We start from the raw sequence: 18962 nt of genomic DNA, 5'->3' as shown, positions 1-18962 counted from the left end.
ACCGGTTTGATACAAAACACCTCCAAGGTCGCGCCAAGTTACAGTTTATAGTTTATACCAGGGGCGGGCAAACGTTGCACGCGGCTCATGAGCACACAGCGCTGCACGTGTGCTGCTCGCGTGCAATCGTCGAACGGAGCAGTGGCGACAGCCGGCAGGTTGCCGCAGTGTAGTTCCAGGCTAAGCTGCGGACGTTGAAGCGAAGCGACCACTACGTAGTGAATTTCAATAACCGGAAAATGCAGAGTGAATCAAGGAAACGGAGAATTGGAGATTTGCTATCTTTTAAAAAGGAACAGGAGAATCATTTTTTCTCTGTGCAAAAACGTGAAAATTGGAAATGTATAATATATGACAGTATTCTCGATGGTCAGCGGAAGTTTAATATTGAACGCCATTATAGTAAATTTCAGTATGTTGCCGTTCTTAGTGCAATAAAAGAAGAATTTCTCAAGCGATTTGGGGATATATCTTACTTATCCCAAGGTTTTGAGTAGTTCTCGAGACAATCTGCTGTTTCTGTAGATGATATTCATCCCAGTTTGCAAATGGAATTAATAGGTCTACAGCGTAATTCTCGTCTGAGAGACAGGTTCCTTTTGGCAAGACGTATGATAGATTTTTATCACGTCTTTCCACAGCAAGTTTCCTCGTCTCCATCGTGAAGCCGCGAAGATAATGTCAATGTTTGGCTCGACATACGTTTGTGAGAGATTTTTTTCTGTTATGAAAATTAATAAGTCTCGGTTAAGAGCAAACATCAGTAATGAAAATTTGCTTAACTGTTTGCGTTTGTCTGTATGTAGAAATTTTGTTCCAGATATTAAACGTATTGTAAACTCCACCTGTGATAAATAAAACGTATCGTAGGTAATAGGTACTCTTTCAAACGATGATTACTTTCAAGTACTCCTACTACCCTTATCCCTTCATTCAATAATGCAGGCCAGGAAACAAAACGCATTACAGAGGAAGAAGCGGAGAGACGGTATGGAGGGGAGGGGAGAGAAGCGGATGGCCACCCTGCCCCTGTGTGCACGCAGAACACCTGTTAACTGCACACGTGCATGTGCACCGCACACGTGCAGAATTCCTGCCCGCCCCTGGTTTATACAGTCACAGGCAGTCATAGTCACGCATAATAGTCAGTTGACCGAATCGAACCCAACTAAATACCGGAAAGGATTACAAACCGGATTTTCTGTGACAGAATGCTCGCTCAGATATTACACAACTCGATCCCTCTGAACGTTCAGTTCTTAGTCCCGAACTGCACAATACGCCTCGCGGATTTTGACTATTCAGAAATAACAGTTTAGGATATAAAAAAATCAGAATTTCGCAAGTTGGAACAGGAAAGGGGAGGAATGGAAATAGCACCGAAAGCACCGCACCCTCCATTACACATACGGTAAGGTGCCTGCGCGAGTGTCGCTGTAGGTTCAAATATGGAACTAAACTTTCGCCATCTGAGTGTGCGCGTGTCTAGCTGCGCAAAGCAAGACATCGCCTCTGTTTTGCGTTATGAGGAACTGCCAGAAACGTTTCCGACAGCTGGGAACGGCGAGGCCAAGTGGTTCCTCGTGCCTGCGGCGGCGGTGCCGGAGTAAGTAAACACTTGTGACGCAACCGAGTAGAGGAGTGGCCATTGTGGTGGGTTGTCGACCCGCGGCCCGGCGTACCCGTCGACCAACTACTTGCGCTCACCTGCTGCTTCCTCTTCCCCAGTCATCCTTACCCCGTTCCCCAAATCCCCTTCCCGACCCTACCCTTAAAAAAACACACACGCTCATGTATACAAAATGCGCCTTGCAGAACCATAAGTATTCCTGAACGCTGTAGTCAACTCGCCAGCAAGGTGTCTTTTGTTGTGGTGAGGGTATTTCCTAGATCTCTACCCTCATCTATTCTTTGTACTACTTCTTCATTCCGTACTGTACCCGTTCACTTTTCAGATACTCTTCAACTTTCATGAACTTCTTTCTCAGTTCCATATCACTATCTGACATCAGCGGAGCTCTTTTACTGAAGAAAGCTTTCTTCACCTGCACCATTCTGCTTCTGATATATTTCGTTCTTCAGCTATCCTGTATAACATTAGTTCAATAATATATAAAACTTCCACTTCCCCACTACTGTAGCGTTGCCAATTTTAATGTTAAGAAAGTATTTATTCTCCTCTTTTTCCCTCTCCATCTTGCCTTTACCTATCCTTAAGCCATGTTCTACACTATGAATCCCGTTCATTCCTTTCAACACGTATTATGTAAGACTTCAAGCAAGGATTAATACATAGTCAATGAACCCTAGTTTTAGTATCTGCTCCCTTTGCAGTTTTTTTAGATGTTTAAGTTGAACAATAAGTGTTAATAAGCTGCAAGCCCACCTTACATACTGCTTAACAAAAACGTTTGCTCCCCAATCTTACATTTCCCCAATCTTACACTTTCCCGACCCTACGCTTTCCCCGACCCTACGCTTTCCCCGACCCTATGCTTTCCCCGACTCTACGCTTTCCCCGACCCTACACTTTCCATGGCCCTTCGCTTTCCGACCCTACTCTTTCTCGACATTCACTTTCTCGACATTCACTTTCCTGGACCTATACTTCCTTGCCCTACACTTCCACAGCCCCACACTTTCCTGCTCTACACTTCCACGGCCCCACACTTTCCTGATCATAGACTTTCCCGTCGCTACACTCACCCAACCTTACATTCACCCGACGTGGCCGGCCGGAGTGGCCGAGCCGTTCTAGTCTCTACAGTCTGGAACCGCGCGACTGCTGCGGTCGCAGGTTCGAAACCTGCCTCGGGCATGGATGTGTGTGATGTCCTTAGGTTAGTTAGGTTCAAGTAGTTCCAAGTTCTAGGGGACTGATGACCTCAGAAGTTAAGTTCCATAGTGCGCAGAGCCATTTGAACCATTTCATCCGGCGTTACACTTCGCCGACCTCCCATTTTTAAAATATCGATATTAAGAAATACTTAGTTTTCTGAAGTAGTTTCATTGACACGACCAACTCATCTTAGATCACAGACTGTACATTGCATTGGGTTCATTCTCTGCGATGGGTGTCACAGCCATCCGTTGGGAATACCTGTGGGGCTGACCTCATCTCCAGCGACGCACTCCAGCCACTGCACTTTCACCCGGTAGCCGCCACTGCTAGCGGGTATAATTGGTAGGGTCCGGGCCTTCGGTGGGCAATTAGAAGGCCGAGCCGCCCACCGCGCCCGCCGCCTGACGCTCCATCACCGCCGCGGACTCACAATTACCGGCCTCCCCCTCTGGTCTGATCTTCTCTCCTCCCAGGGACCAGTACTGACCACTCTGCTTACTTCCGAGGTGCTAGCAGGCGCGCAAAGCATCTAGCACAGTCGGAAATGCATTTAACCTTTTGAGTAGCTGTGGTGTCTGTCTTGACCCAAGACTCGTTTAATTTTTTTAGATAATAAAACAGTCCCTATAGCACAAAAAATGTTTATTTACTTACTGATGACCGGTTTAGACCACTGTTCTGTTCATCAGACCGCTTACTCCGTAGGAGCCTGCTGAAGCTGGCGGAATGCAAGCGGAACTCTATTAGAGTGCCAGTGCCTTTCGCATGAAACCACTGCTGCTATTGCAAGGCCGCGATATCTGATGGTACACTGAGGTACTTCTACAAATGTAGTGTATTGTAGCAACAGCGTTCAAAGCAACAGGCGGCGCGGAAATTGTGCTACGTGGTTGTAGAAGATTTTCATGTATTTTTTATAGTTTTTATAGTGATCATATTGAGGATAATGTCTGATGTAGTATAAGGATATTGTCACTGACAGTGAAAGTAACTATCTGTTAAGTTGCTGTAACGTAAATTTGAGTTTGTACTACTGCTATTTGGATTCGAAATGAAAGCAATGGAGCACTACGTGCTTCTGATATGCATTTAGTAAATTTTAGGCCCATTTTTGCTCGTTATTTAAGACTGTAATTTGTCTCAGGCATTATGATTTCAAGCTAAGACTGTAATTTGTCTCAGGCATTATCATTTCAAGCAAGTCTCCAGATGTGGCATTCAGCCTAGGAAAAATGCGAATTTGCACTCACATATACCTCATGAAATGATGGGTGGTTAAAAACTGCATGTCCCAGCGGTTCCAAAATGAAATCACAACTCTAAAACGATTTTTCTTTTTACTTTTTGCCAATTTCTTCTTGTATTTGTTATTTGCCATGATGATAAAGGTCAATTTTGTCAAAATTTTTAAATTAATTTTTTATATCAGTGGGCCTTAAGTGCAGTAACATCGTCATGCAATAAGATAAAATAGTTTTTCAGCGTTATCCCTTAGAAAATGTGCCAGTCTGCAGTACAGGGTGATTCAAAAAGAATACCACAACTTTAGGAATTTAAAACTCAGCAACGACAAAAGGCGGAACTAAGCACTATCTGTCGGCGAATTAAGGGAGCTATAAAGTTTCATTTAATTGTACATTTGTTCGCTTGAGGCGCTGTTGACTAGGCGTCAGCGTCAGTTGATGCTAAGATGGCGACCGCTCAACAGAAAGCACTTCATCACTGGCCTCCAAGAAGCCCTGATCTTATCCCCTGCGATTTTTTCTTATGGGGGTATGTTAAGGATATGGTGTTTCGGCCACCTCTCCCAGCCACCATTGATGATTTGAAACGAGAAATAACAGCAGCTATCCAAACCGTTACGCCTGATATGCTACAGAGAGTGTGGAACGAATTGGAGTATCGGGTTGATATTGCCCGTGTGTCTGGAGGGGGCCATATTGAACATCTCTGAACTTGTTTTTGAGTGAAAAAAAACCTTTTTAAATACTCTTTGTAATGATGTATAACAGAAGGTTATATTATGTTTCTTTCATTAAATATACATTTTTAAAGTTGTGGTATTCTTTTTGAATCACCCTGTATTTTGTCTGCTGTGGATGAACGAACAGTATCTTCTCATGTGCAACGTATACATTATGTCGAACAAGTCTTCCTCCGTAAATCCAAACAATATAATGTATGTTGAAGTACGTACATATAAAGGTTATGTATCCAGGGGTCTGTATGTGCGCCATCGTGCCATACACAGAGATATATGTGGCATGACTTCTCTCAGAGCACCTCACAGCTGTACTAAAGGCTTCTTCGACATTTTTGCACAACTCTTCGTTAGGCCTGCAGCGATGTTGAGCCACATGGGACTTACTGTACTCTGTAATGGGTTGTGTGTCGTGTTAAGATTTGGTGTTCGTCATAGCCATTTCAGTAGGGACAGAAAAGTTTTTGAAACAATCCAGCGATTGCGAAATTGTTCGTCAAGGGACACGTGCACCTGAATAGCAAAGTGTGTCGGCGCTCAGTCGTGCTATAACCACATACAATCGACGATTCCCTTGTCTGCGAGCTGAAATATTAACCACATTTCCAGCTGAAAATTTCCATTCGTGTACTCTTCACAGGTCTGAACCCGTGAGAGGGATTGCTTTCCAGTTTTTCCTAAAACCAGAAAAGTCACATTCCTCCTGTGTCAACGCCGATATATCACACATTCATCGGAAAATAACTCTCTTCAACGAGACTCGGCATTTGGAAATTGTACCGGCACAGCACGGCAGTCTGTAATTTGCTGCCCCATGACGTTATCCGATAATTCATTCATAAATCCTTTGATTTTCAATTTTTTTTTAATGTCGTCATGCTATTTTGACAGCGGTACTTGAACTTCAGCTACTCTTTCGCGAATGGATTCCACATGAGATTGCTCCACATGAAGGTAGCAAATAAAAAATGGTATGGAGAATTTTCGGACAAGCTGCATATGGGAACTCTCAGAAAAAGAGAATGTGTCCAGAAGCGCTTTACAGCTAAGTAATGTCTGATCATAATGATCATTTGTCTCCCCATTTGCTATACACAGGGCGATGGAAGTGCCACTATTGGCCCCGCCATATAATTTGATGTGTGTGTGTATGTGTGTGTGTGTGTGTGTGTGTGTGTGTGTGTGTGTTCGTCTGTGTGTCATTAAATGTCTTTCATTTGGTAAAGCAGATTCGTTCATTAGAATTTTTTTTCGAATATCGTAAGCCGCCTGTAATGACAACATTCAGAAGCCATCAATAAAGAAGTCTAGAAAAAAATAACACATAACGAGCAGTAGTTGTAGGTTTCTCAATGTAACCAGCAATAATAAAGCAATAACTGCATTTCCATCACTGATTTATTGCAGCGACAACCGGTTTCGGCATTCCATTGTGCCCTTACCAGGCCCTATGAACAACATAGTAACAGCAACACTACACTTGAAATAGAATAAAATCTTGGGTAACAAACTCCATGTGAATTATACTTTCTCATTATGCAAAATTACATTAAAGAAGCTATAATTAAATGTACATTCCGTCATAGTAAAATTTAAAAGTAGTATTATGCCACCATAGCAATATGCGAAGGTTCCAAATATACAGTATTACTTGTTGTTGTGGTCTTCAGTCCAGAGACTGGTTTGATGCAACTCTCCATATTGCTTTATCCTGTAAAAGTTTCATCTCCTCAGAGTACCTACTACAACCTACATTGTTATGAATCTGCTTAGTGTATTCATCTCTAGGTCTCCCTCTACGATTTTACCCTCCATGCTTTTTTTCCAATAATTGGCGATCCCTTGATGCATCAGCACATGTGCTACCAACCGATCCCTTTCTTTGGTCAGGTTGTGGCACAAATTCCTCTTCTCCCCAATTCTATTCAGTACCTGTCATTAGTTAATTGATCTACCCATCTAATATACATTGTTTACTAAAAAATAAAATAAGGAACGACTAAAATAAAACGTATTATCTTAAAATCTAGACCAGTAAGAGCAGTGAATCATATAAAGTAAACCTGCATGAGCAACCATTAAGAGGCCATAGTTATATAATTCCATCTACGTAGTGAGTAAGTGAAGAGAGAGAGAATGTGCAGTATGTAGCAGGCAAACCTCCATGTCGAATGTAGCGTGTGGTGTCAAGGCAAAGATAATTTTGACGGAATCAAACTTGATACGAGCAAAAGAACATCTGGTATATGAAACTTCCTGGCAGATTAAAACTGTGTGCCCGACCGAGACTCGAACTCGGGAACTTTGCCTTTCGCGGGCAAGTGCTCTACCAACTGAGCTACCGAAGCACGACTCACGCCCGGTACTCACAGCTTTACTTCTGCCAGTACCTCGTCTCCTACCTTCCAAACTTTACAGAAGCTCTCCTGCGAACCAGGAGAGCTTCTGTAAAGTTTGGAAGGTAGGAGACGAGGTACTGGCAGAAGTAAAGCTGTGAGTACCGGGCGTGAGTCGTGCTTCGGTAGCTCAGTTGGTAGAGCACTTGCCCGCGAAAGGCAAAGTTCCCGAGTTCGAGTCTCGGTCGGGCACACAGTTTTAATCTGCCAGGAAGTTTCATATCAGCGCACACTCCGCTGCAGAGTGAAAATCTCATTCTGGAAACATCCCCCAGGCTGTGGCTAAGCCATGTCTCCGCAATATCCTTTCTTTCAGGAGTGCTAGTTCTGCTTGGTTCGCAGGAGAGCTTCTGTGAAGTTTGGAAGGTAGGAGACGAGGTACTGGCAGAAGTAAAGCTGTGAGTACCGGGCGTGAGTCGTGCTTCGGTAGCTCAGTTGGTAGAGCACTTGCCCGCGAAAGGCAAAGTTCCCGAGTTCGAGTCTCGGTCGGGCACACAGTTTTAATCTGCCAGGAAGTTTCATATCAGCGCACACTCCGCTGCAGAGTGAAAATCTCATTCTGGAAACATCTGGTATATGTTCGTTCTTCCGGACGAACAGATGCCACATACATATGAAATTAAGGTGAGGTCAGCCAATGATCTCTTCAGTGTGAATGCACACCAGGCTCAAACTCTTACGAGAATCGGCGGGAAGCTGCGAGTAATGAGGATAATGGAGAAGGGGCACTACATTTGTAATGCGTGGATAAGCTGAGAATTTGGGTCTGAAGGGAGGCGTGCTAGTGGAGATGGTCACTGTGCCCTTATAGCTTAGCGGTAAGCGCATCTGCCTGGTAAACAACAGAGTAACTTCCAAGAATATTTGCCTATCGAAGCCGCGGGCCCCATACGATAGATATTGAACGTGCTATTGTAAATCGACCACGTAACTGCGACTGTGGTGGCGGGAGTTATGAGCAGTGTTTAGAGTGGTCACTACAGCAACGACAAAAGAAGAACGTTGACTAAGTCAATTTGATGTGTGTGCTGCGAGAAGCATTTTTCTCTTGCACGGGGCTACGGATGTGCGCAAACCTAAAGGTTCCAGCACACTCTTCTCGTTTGACGTCAACCGCTTAATGTGATTTGATGTGTATGCTGCGAGAAGCATTTTTCTCTTGCACGGGGCTACAGATGTGCGCAAACCTAAAGTCAAGCGCAGTTCCTCTCCCTCTCCGGCACACTCTTCTCGTTTGGCGTCAGCCGCTTAATGTTCCGGCACACTCTTCTCGTTTAACGTCAACCACTTAATGAGATGCGTATGCATAGCGTAACCATCAGTAAATACAATCGTACATGAATAGTTCTGGATACGACGAATACATATTACGGTGAAATACATATACCAACTGCGAGAATTGAACGTTCCGTGCTATGAACTCAGCTCTATGTCTTACCGAACCAAAGGTTTTATTTTAGAGACTCTTTGTGAAGGAAATGGAGAGACCGGACGTGTGAGAGGAAGACAGAGATTGTAGTGTTGTGAGACGTCATTACGGTACGTAGTAAATGTTCAAATAGTTTTTTGCACAAAATAAAATCCAATAACTAATATCAAGTATTCAAGGTGTGTATATCTCCATACCAAAATTAGTTAATCATCACTGTACAGATATTACGAGACGTAGATCGCTCAGAGGTGAAGTTTGGAACGATAGTGCGAACCTGCATACTCCACGGTCATAATTCGTCGAGAGATTATCTCCGAATTAACAAACTTTAACTGGCTAAATTGTTGGACCTATCCTCCAGACTCATCAAACAACATAGCACCCAGTTGTGCCGACCTGTTTGCGTAGAGAGTAAAGGTTTTAGTGATTTCAGGTGGAGCGGATAACAACGAGGAATTTCCGCGAGATCGCTCTGCGGAATCCGTCTTGCTCTCCTGTGATATTTAAAACGAACTATTTATATTTTCCAGGTTTCCAGGAGAGTAAAGATAAAAGGAAATACGGAACTAAGTTAAACCAACTAACACCAATAACTAAACCAATAATTAAAATAAAAGCACACATAAATAATATTTATTTATAATAATAAATAAACAAAGAATATTTTTAATTAACAAGCTAATAAAAATATATTAAAAGTCGCACACAGTATTGGTCGATTAGTCACTTTCTGATGCTCCTGCTTACAAGTTGTACTCTCTAATCCAGCAAGATACAAGAATTATGCTGGTCTGGATCGATAATTTTTAACAGTCAAACCATGTATTTTTGCTGATAGTCGTTCTTTTACCACAGTTTCCACATTGAAATTGTAAAGGTATTTCACTATTATAACTCTTCTTACGAGCTTTAATAGACTTCGCCCAGCCGCAATCTACACAATCTCTCCTTTCGTCATCCGGTATTAGTCCTTCTTTCTGACAAAAATTAAAACAATTCTCTACGTTACATAAGCGTGGAATTAGATTCTTCCAAGACAGACAATCGGCCAAAGAAATGCCTACACCAGACACCCCAACTGTTACCATTAACAATCAAAGGTCACAAAGGAATTACACACATAGGCTGCGAGTGGGCGTTGATTTAAATCAATGATGAAAGTTGAAAATTTGCAGTGTACCGGGATTCGAACCAGGGTCTCCTGCTGATAATTTCCAGGAGTGAAATTTCCTGGCAGATGAAAACTGTGTGCCGGACCGAGGCTCGAACTCGGGACCTTCGCCTTTCGCGGGCAAGTGCTCTACCAACTGAGCTACCCAAGCACGACTCACGACCCGTCCTCACAGCTTCAGTTCTGCCAGTACCTCCTCTCCTACCTTCCAAACTTCACAGAGGCTCTTCTGCGAACCCTGCAGAACTATCACTCCTGGAAGAAAGGATATTGCGGAGACTTGGCTTAGCCACAGCCTGGGGGATGATTCCAGAATGAGATTTTCACTGTGCAGCGGAGTGCGCGTTGATATGAAACTTCCTGGCAGAAGAGCTTCTGTGAAGTTTGGAAGGTAGGAGACGAGGTACTGGCAGAATTGAAGCTGTGAGGACGGATTGTGAGTCGTGCTTTGGTAGGTCAGTTGGTAGAGCACTTGCCCGCGAAAGGCAAAGGTCCCGAGTTCGAGCCTCGGTCCGACACACAGTTTTAATCTGCCAGGAAATTTCACTCCTGGAAATTATCAGCAGGAGACCCTGATTTTAATCGCGGTGCACTGCAAATTTTCAACTTTCATCATTGATTTAAATCAACGCCCACTCGCAGCCTAAATGTGTAATTCCTTTGTGACCTTTGATTGTTAATGGTAACAGATGGGAGGTTCGTGATACTACCAATGATGGATGACGTGAAACTGAAAAAAAGAAGACGTAATTGTCGAGCTGTAGAAATCACCTACGCGAAAGCACAGCCTGGCGCAACACAGCTAGCAGCTCCTGCAGTGGCAACAGCAAGTAGTCAATGGCGGCGCGCTCGCCTCCTGTTGCAGACCAACATGCACGCGTCGTTCCCGTACGAGTCGAACCGCGCGGCCCGCGACTACGGCGTGCGGCGGCCCGACGTGCTCATCCAGTCGCACCCGGGGCTCGACGGCCAGGACCCCCTGGTGCTGCACGGAGGACTCTCCGGCGTCGACGACCCGCAGGTAAGCCGGCAGCCAGCTATCACTCTAAGCTCAGCTCACCTGCTGCTCTACGAGGCTCGCAGCTGCTGTGGGGACGACAGACACGTCCGTCACACAACAAGCTGCCGCCCTCTTAATTATTTGACCTCCGGCCTCTCAACAGCACGGTTATCATGCAATTATAGTGTCCCTTACAAGGGAACCTCCCCATCGCACCCCCCTCAGATTTAGTTATAAGTTGGCACAGTGGATAGGCCTTGAAAAACTGAACACAGATCAGTCGAGAAAACAGGAAGAAGTTGTGTGGAAGTATGAAAAAATAAGCAAAATATACAAACTGAGTAGTCCACAACATCATGGATAGTGTGAGCTCAGGAGCGCCGTGGTCCCGTGGTAGCGTGAGCAGCTGCAGAACGAGAGGTCCTTGGTTCAAGTCTTCCCTCGAGTGAAAAGTTTACTTTCTTTATTTTTGCATAGTTATGATCTGTCCGCTCGTTGATTGACGTCTCTGTTCATTGCAATAAGGTTAGTATCTGTGTTTTGCGACCGCACCGCAAAACCGTGCGATTAGTAGACGAAAGGACGTGCCTCTCCAATGGGAACCGGAAACATTTGATCGCTAGGTCATAAGTCAACCGATTCCTCCACAGGAAAACACGTCTGATATATTCTATACGACACTGGTGACAGCATATGCATCACATGACGGGAATATGTTGTCGACCCACCTAACTTGTACACTTGGCGAATGGGTAAAAAGATTCTTCTAACTTGCCCGATTTAGGTTTTCTTGTGGATGTGGTAATCACTCCCAAAAAGCGATGAAAACGTTTGTCACAGACTGAAAATAAAAAATTGCAGTTTTCACAAGTCTTGAACCGAGGACCTCTCGTTCCGCAGCTGCTCACGCTAACCACCGGACCACGGCGCCCCTGACCGCCAACTCCCTTGATGTTGCCTATCTTGCACATGGACTACTCAGTTTCAATATTTTGTTTATTTTTTCATAGTCCCACACAACTTCCTCCTGTTTTCTCGATTGATGTGTGATCAGTTTTTCAAGGCCTATCCACTGTGCCAACTTATAACTAAATCTGAGGGGGGTGCGATGGGGAGGTTCCCTTGTTAGAAACAAGGGTTTACAACCCACCTATTAAAATATTACTTTCTCTCCGTAAATAACAAACGCTCCCCCCGGCCCCGACGACCGCACACAACACACTGGGACTGTTGATATTTTTAAAAAGTATCGAGAATCCGATATATCGATATAAAAAGTATCACTATCCGCGGTCGTTAAATCCAAGATAAATATCGATATATCGACGAGAAAATATCGACGTTCCAGCCAAAAAGAGATATCGGCATCCCATAGTAAATATTCTGCAAGTTTTAGAGCTGTATATTTAAGTATTGACTTATTATTAGATATTCTGTACATCAACAAGCTAGCAGCCTGCTTATTCCCTGCCGGCCAGTGTGCCCTAGCTGTTCTAGGCGCTTCAGTCTGGAACCGCGTGACTACTACGGTCGCAGGTTCGAATCCTGCCTCGGGCATGGATGTGTGTGCTGTCTTTAGGTTAGTTACGTTTAAGTAGTTCTAAGTTCTAGGAGTCTGATGACCTCAGATGTTAAGTCCCATAGTGCTCAGAGCCATTTGAACCATTTGATTTGAGCTTATCCCCCTCAGAGAAGGAAATGAAAGGAAAACGATGCACGTTCACGCTTGGCGATAACCACTTTGCTAACAATGGTAACTGCATTTAAGTGGGGCAATAAAAGGTGTCCGATAGGTCCGTCGTTCAGTTTCGTCACATATCGCATTTGTCTCGAACACTTTATGTCCACTTCCCTATTTTTACATTCTGGAAAACGCCAGCGACCGAGCAGTGTCAAAATTGCTTGGTGAGGTTAAACGTTGCAATTTCTGTGGATAGCGCCGAACACCGATTACGTCAGCATTTCCCCTGACACGTCTCCACCCACCGCAGTGACCAGTCTTGTCATTTAGATTTTTGTTCATCAGTTTCAGCAACTGTTTTTGAAGAATACCGATGTGAAGAAATAGCACACTACTTGCGTTAAAAATTGTTTGCTATTTCTTTACATGGGATGCCTCGTTATCCCATTCACACCACCACTCCGCCAGGGCAATCGGACTTCTTCTTTGTTCCATCTATTATTGCTCCACACGGTCAAAGAGAAAGACTAAATGTGATGACTACTCCTCCACGCAGTGAAAGTAAAATGATCTACTACAATCTCGAAAGAACAACTTCAATTATTTATCTGAAATTGCGAAAAAAATATAATATAAAATAAAACTGTCGGCATACGCCATTGCCATTTCAATACCGATATATCTGTGAAAAAGTGTCGCCGATATGGATCGATACCTTTAGGAGAATTTATCGATATATCTATACTTTTTCATCAGTTCCACAACACACATACCGAAACGCTCCTTTCATCCGTGCCCCGGAGCTTCTACACTTGAAACAGCTATATAGTTCGATGTCAATAAAGCACAAGTCCACAAAAACACCATATTCAAATCTGCACGGAAACAAACGAAATTAATGTATGACGTAACTCTATCCAAGTCCGTCACTCTTTCCTAGCACCACGTTCAGCTAGTTATCCATCGATACTGGCAACATATCTAAATATGTGACGTAAATCATCGTATCTTTTGACTACACTGACGTAGAAGATTAAATTTTTTACTTGGCCAAAGGCATATTGAACTTACTATCTTTGATGACTTTCAGCTTGATACATGGTCCCGTTCTTGAGAAAAAGGGTTCTTAAAAGTCGTGCAGATAGACGGAGAGGCAGACTACAAAGTGATACTATAAAGGTTCCGTTCTTATCGATTCAGGTACAAAACCCTAAGAACTACATCTAGCGGTACGATACAAACTATTCCGGCATGTTTTTGAAAATTTAACTGAAAGTTCCTATACACACATATCCACTCACAGAGAAACTGATGTCTAACAAATATGACTTAACAGATTACCACTATCCTAATAGGAGGGCGAGATTTGGCAAAATATGTTTAGGAATCAATTACAAAAATGATTAGTCAGTAGTTTATCGTGAATGAATGGGTGATTAAAGCCAATGATTTTTTTGTCTCCAAACGAGTAACGAAGTGAAATTTAAAGGAAGAGTGGTGGAACCGTCACAAGTGATTGTGTCACAAACCACCATAATGTCATGCATTGTAACATAAATCATAGAAACAAGGTTAGACTTATCGTCGGTACATAGCATTCTCTCGAATAGCAAGACCCAGGGGGCCTTTGAAGTTGACATTCCTCTCTGACGCATTACCAACAAAAGTGGCATGAGCTCCCGAAGAGGCAATGCGGCCTGGGATTTAAACCAGAACACAAGCTTCGTCTGGCGGGAAGGGTGCGCTTGTAGGCTAAAATGTGTTGACAACATTATCACCTCCACTAGAAGTCTCTCTGGTTGCTGTCGGTTGAAGCCGACCTACGATGGTGAGCCTATTAGTATTCTTCATCCTTGTCTGCCACAAAATCCTAGACTTTTTTCCCACAATGATACGAAACGATTCAGGACACGAGTCGATTCCTTCCTCGATTTTGGGCCAAAATGAACGTATTTTCGTACCATCGCTACCACTACCTGTCCACCATCACCAGTACCATCACTAACACCATAATAACCACCATAATTATTGCGACGTCCGAACAGCGTCCGGAAACGTTTGGTGACTCTGTTGTTCGATCACATCCAGCTTTCATGGTGTCCATCTTACATAAACTCCGACCGCGCCACCAGGACTTCGAGGCTCGTAGGACGCCTTTTGCTGAGCCCCTGCCCCCCCTCCCCCTCCCCCCTCCCCCTTCCCCCGATTCACTGACGGTTAATTCCAGCAGCCGAGCTACTGGCGAGTACCTCTCAGCAGAGTGCGACCGGTAATTAATATGACCAGTAATTACTTTCTGGGATGACATCAGCGCGGGCGCGCACAAAAGGTAACACCGCCCTGATGCAGCCTCTTGGTGCAGCCGTCTACGAGGCTGTAAGCTCGTAGCGGTACAACGTAGAGGAGTGCTATCTCTCTTGAAAACTAGATACGCTGTTGATTGCCATACAACAGGAACGTACACGTATTATTTGGGAAATGAAAAAAAAAATACTATGCTGGAAAGCCTAAACAGATTACCAATTCGGGAGGGCGACCGTTCGAACCTGTGTTCGGCCATCCAGATTTAGGTTTTCAGTGATTTTCCTAAATCGCTGCAGGCAAATGCCTGGTTGGTTGCTTTGAAACCGCACTGCCGATTTCGTTCCCCATCGTAGGTACAATCCGAGTTTGTGCTCCCTCTCTAATGACCTCGATGTCGACGGGACATTAAATGCAATAATCCTTCCTTGCAGATTACCAACAGAAACTATTTCTTGGAAGAGACTCTACGAATGCAGTTCAGCTCATTTTAAAAGATAGGAGCACAAATTGTAATATCACTCATCGTCTAACGGCAGCGTCCCTTAATAATCAAAACGTCATGGATCCAGGGTTCGAAGTCCAGCCACTGCTTATATCCTGAATAATAATCAGCAGCAACGGAAACCAAAGCATTAAAGACAGAAGAGCGTTCCCTGCTTCAACTGAGATTATCATCCGTTAAACAAAAGTATCCTATTTAGAGAGAGGTCGCCAGTTTTAAAATGTACAGATTGGGCGAGTAGCTCATGAAGTACGAATAGAGTCCGAGAATAAGAATCTTCTGTGAGGAGTTGTCACAGATTACCATACAGCACCTTTGGCGAGAGGGAGCAGGAGCAACGATAATAGATTTATTGGGCCTGACCCCGATATTATGATGATGATCATGATGATGGTGATGGTGGTGGTGGTGATGGTGGTGGTGGTGGTGTTAGTGGTTAGAATTTATTGACTTAATCATTTTGCTTCTGTCTTCAGCGTCCTGAATATTAGCAAGCCAATGGTGCACACCACCATTTAAGGCTCTGTATTACCTCCACCTGTTTATCTGAAATGCCCGACAGAAAAGAGTTAAGCATCCAGAATACATGGTCGGATGTCAACGTAACTTCGTACACGTACTTACCGTCGGCGGGTATATGAACGCTTAGAGTTGCAGTTCTGTGTGACAGGTAGAAAGCACACCAGTGCGTAACTCTGATGTCGAGCGATCGCTGTGAAGCTGCCACGTACAGTGACAGGGGCCTCAGTGTGGGTCTCCATTTGGCCGGCTGGTCGAATCGTGCGATGTGACGGTAGCCCGATGCTGGGCTGCATGGAACGTGGGGGCCGGCATACTCTTAGACAGTCTGGCCTCCATAATGGATGGTCGTCATACTGTGCACCAAGCACATCTGTGTGCCTACCATCCGAGAACAAGTAACGAACTCCTTGCGACATTCTGTACCATCCCGCACCGTTACTCAAAATCTATCAGTGGTCGGACTAGGTTGGTTGGTTGGTTGATTTGGGGGAGGGGATCCAACATTGAGGTCATCGGTCCCATCGGATTAGGGAAGGAGGGAGAAGAAAGTTGGCCGTACCCTTTCAAAGTAACCGTCCCGGTATTCGCCCGAAGCGATTTGGGGAAATTACGGAAAACATGAATCACGATGGCCAGATCTGGGTTTAAGTCGTTGTCCTCCCGAATGCGAGTCCAGTGTGCTAACAACTACACCACCTCGCTCAGTGATCGGACAAGGGAATTACTGTTCGATGCGTTGGTAACGCCACCACTGATCGGGCTACGTTTGGAACAGCGCAGTGACCGGAAACAAGGACTGCTGATGGAAATTGTCACATTGTGTTCAGCAGCTAACCGCGGGTCTGCACTAACCTGGATTACCGTCGTCTTCCAATGTTTTGGAGAGGCACACTATGTCATTGGCAAATTTGTGGTAAGGTCTTATGGGACCAAACTACTCAGGTCATCGGTCCCTAAGCCTACATACTACTTAACCTAAACTAACTTAGGCTATGAACAACACACACACCCATGCCCGAGGGAGGACTCGAACCTCCGACTGGATGAGCCGCACCGACCATGACAAAGCGCCTCAAACCGCGCGGCACTGTGTTACTCATGTTCTCATGGTGTGGGGACTCATCGGGTATGACTTCAGGTCACAAATGGTAGTGACTGAGGGAACTCACGGCAGAACAGTACGTTACGAGCATTCTGCTTCCTCAGGTGTTACCTCTCAAGCGGCAGCATATTGGTGGTTTTTTCAATAGGAAAACGCTCGTCCACATATGGCACGTGTCCTTACAAACACTCTGCACGAGTCTGAGGTACTACCCTGGCCAGCAAGTTCTCCAGATTTGTCCTCGACATAACCTGTGTGGAACCATCTGCGACTTAAATTCCATCCTAGTGCTACTATCCGGGATGTCAAGTGCCAATCACAACAGTTGAGCCCAGTTTGCCTCAGGAGGCGGTACAACAGCTTTACGATATCTTTCCCAACCGAATCAGCGCGTCCAACGAGACCAGAGGAAAGTGATAATTAGGCTGTTTGATTGATTCACTGATTGATTTTAACAGGGAAGCTAAAACAGCTTAGGTCTGACCCTCCACTGCCCGCGCCGAAACTAGGTTTATTGTGCGGTATCGCTCCCTGTATATAGAGTAAAGCCAACCAGGGCCCTCAAATTGTGCAATGAGTCGCTCTACCAGTTTTTTGCTAGACACAATTTCTTCAGGTCTAATTTTCCCGAAGATTCTGTATCTTTTACTCTCCAATGTCATGCATTGGAAGATCAGGTGTGATGTAGTTTCTTCACCCTCATCACCGATCCTACATTTAGGGACCTGTTCCATTACACCCATTGTGTGTAGGTGTTTTTCGAAATTCCCATGGCCGGTCATCAGTTCAGTCATAAGTTTGATCTCTTTCCTGTTGAATCCCAGGCTTACAGAGCTTCTTTTAAAACTTGGCTTGGGCATCATTACCTTACCATGTTTTTGTTTATGGACCTTGGTACAATATCCTACGTGCTGTTTCCTTAGCCAGTTCTACATCTACTACATCCACATCCATACTCCGCAAGCCACCTGACAGTGTGTGGCGGAGGGTACATTGAGTACCTCCATCGGTTCTCCCTTCTATTACAGTCTCGTATTGTTCGTGGAAAGAAGGATTGTCGGTATGCCTCTGTGTGGGCTCTAACCTCTCTGAATTTATCCTCATAGTCTCTTCGCGAGATATACGTAGGTGGGAGCAATATACGGCTTGACTCCTCTGTGAAGGTATGTTCTTGAAACTAGCCAATCTATCGGCTTGTTCATTGCCACAGATCCCTGCGTGGCCAGGGACCCATACTACGTTTACCCTATTGCTGCCCCCTAGCTCCACCAGAGCCCTGTGGCAATCTGCAACAATCTTAGATCTTGTTGCAGGAGCTGCCAATGATTTAGGCATACCGAGCTACTGAGCTTCTCTCCTGCAGAGTCTTCCACTGGAGTTTAACTGTCTTCTCCGTAACGCTTTCGCGATTACTAAATGATCCTGTAACGAAGCGCGCTGCTCTCCGTTGGATATTCTCTATCTCTTCTATCAACCCTATCTGGTACGGATCCCACACTGCTGAGCAGTATTCAAGCAGTTGGCGAACAAGCGTAGTGTAACCTACTTCCTTTATTTTCGGATTGCATTTCCTTAGGATTGTTCCAATGAATCTCAGTCTGGCATCTGCTTTACCGACGATCAACTTTATATGATCATTCCATTTTAAATCACTCCTAATACCTACTCCCAGATAATTCACGGAATTAACTGCTTCCAGTTGCTGACCTGCTATATTGTAGCTAAATGATAAGGGATCTTTCTTTCTATGTATTCGCAACACATTACACTTGTCTACATTGAGATTCAATTGCCATTCCCTGCACCATGCGTCAATTCGCTGCAGATCCTCCTGCATTTCAGTGCAATTTTCCATTGTTCCGTAGTTCTAATTTGATCATAGCCTTCGTGATTGTCAGGACAGGTTCCGGTCCAATAAATGGAGTTGTTGTCCCCATCCTAGCCAATCTATCGGCTTGTTCATTGCCACAGATCCCTGCGTGGCCAGGGACCCATACTACGTTTACCCTATTGCTTCCCCCTAGCTCCA

General features: G+C 44.6%; 1 protein-coding gene across 1 annotated transcript in view; it reads left to right on the top strand.

Moving 5' to 3' along the window:
• Positions 1-18962, top strand: part of LOC126194817 (transcription factor AP-2-beta) — a 420874-nt gene that overhangs the window by 42667 nt on the left and 359245 nt on the right. Inside the window, exon 2 of the mRNA XM_049933144.1 lies at positions 10688-10843. Coding sequence (XP_049789101.1) covers positions 10694-10843 — 150 coding nt within the window. The 5' untranslated portion in view covers positions 10688-10693. The remainder of the gene's footprint in view (positions 1-10687; positions 10844-18962) is intronic.

This window comes from Schistocerca nitens, chromosome 7 (assembly GCF_023898315.1).
Source record: "Schistocerca nitens isolate TAMUIC-IGC-003100 chromosome 7, iqSchNite1.1, whole genome shotgun sequence".
In the NCBI taxonomy this organism is placed as follows: domain Eukaryota; kingdom Metazoa; phylum Arthropoda; class Insecta; order Orthoptera; family Acrididae; genus Schistocerca; species Schistocerca nitens.
Note: the sequence above shows the minus strand (reverse complement) of the source record. Positions and strands in the feature narration are given on the sequence as shown.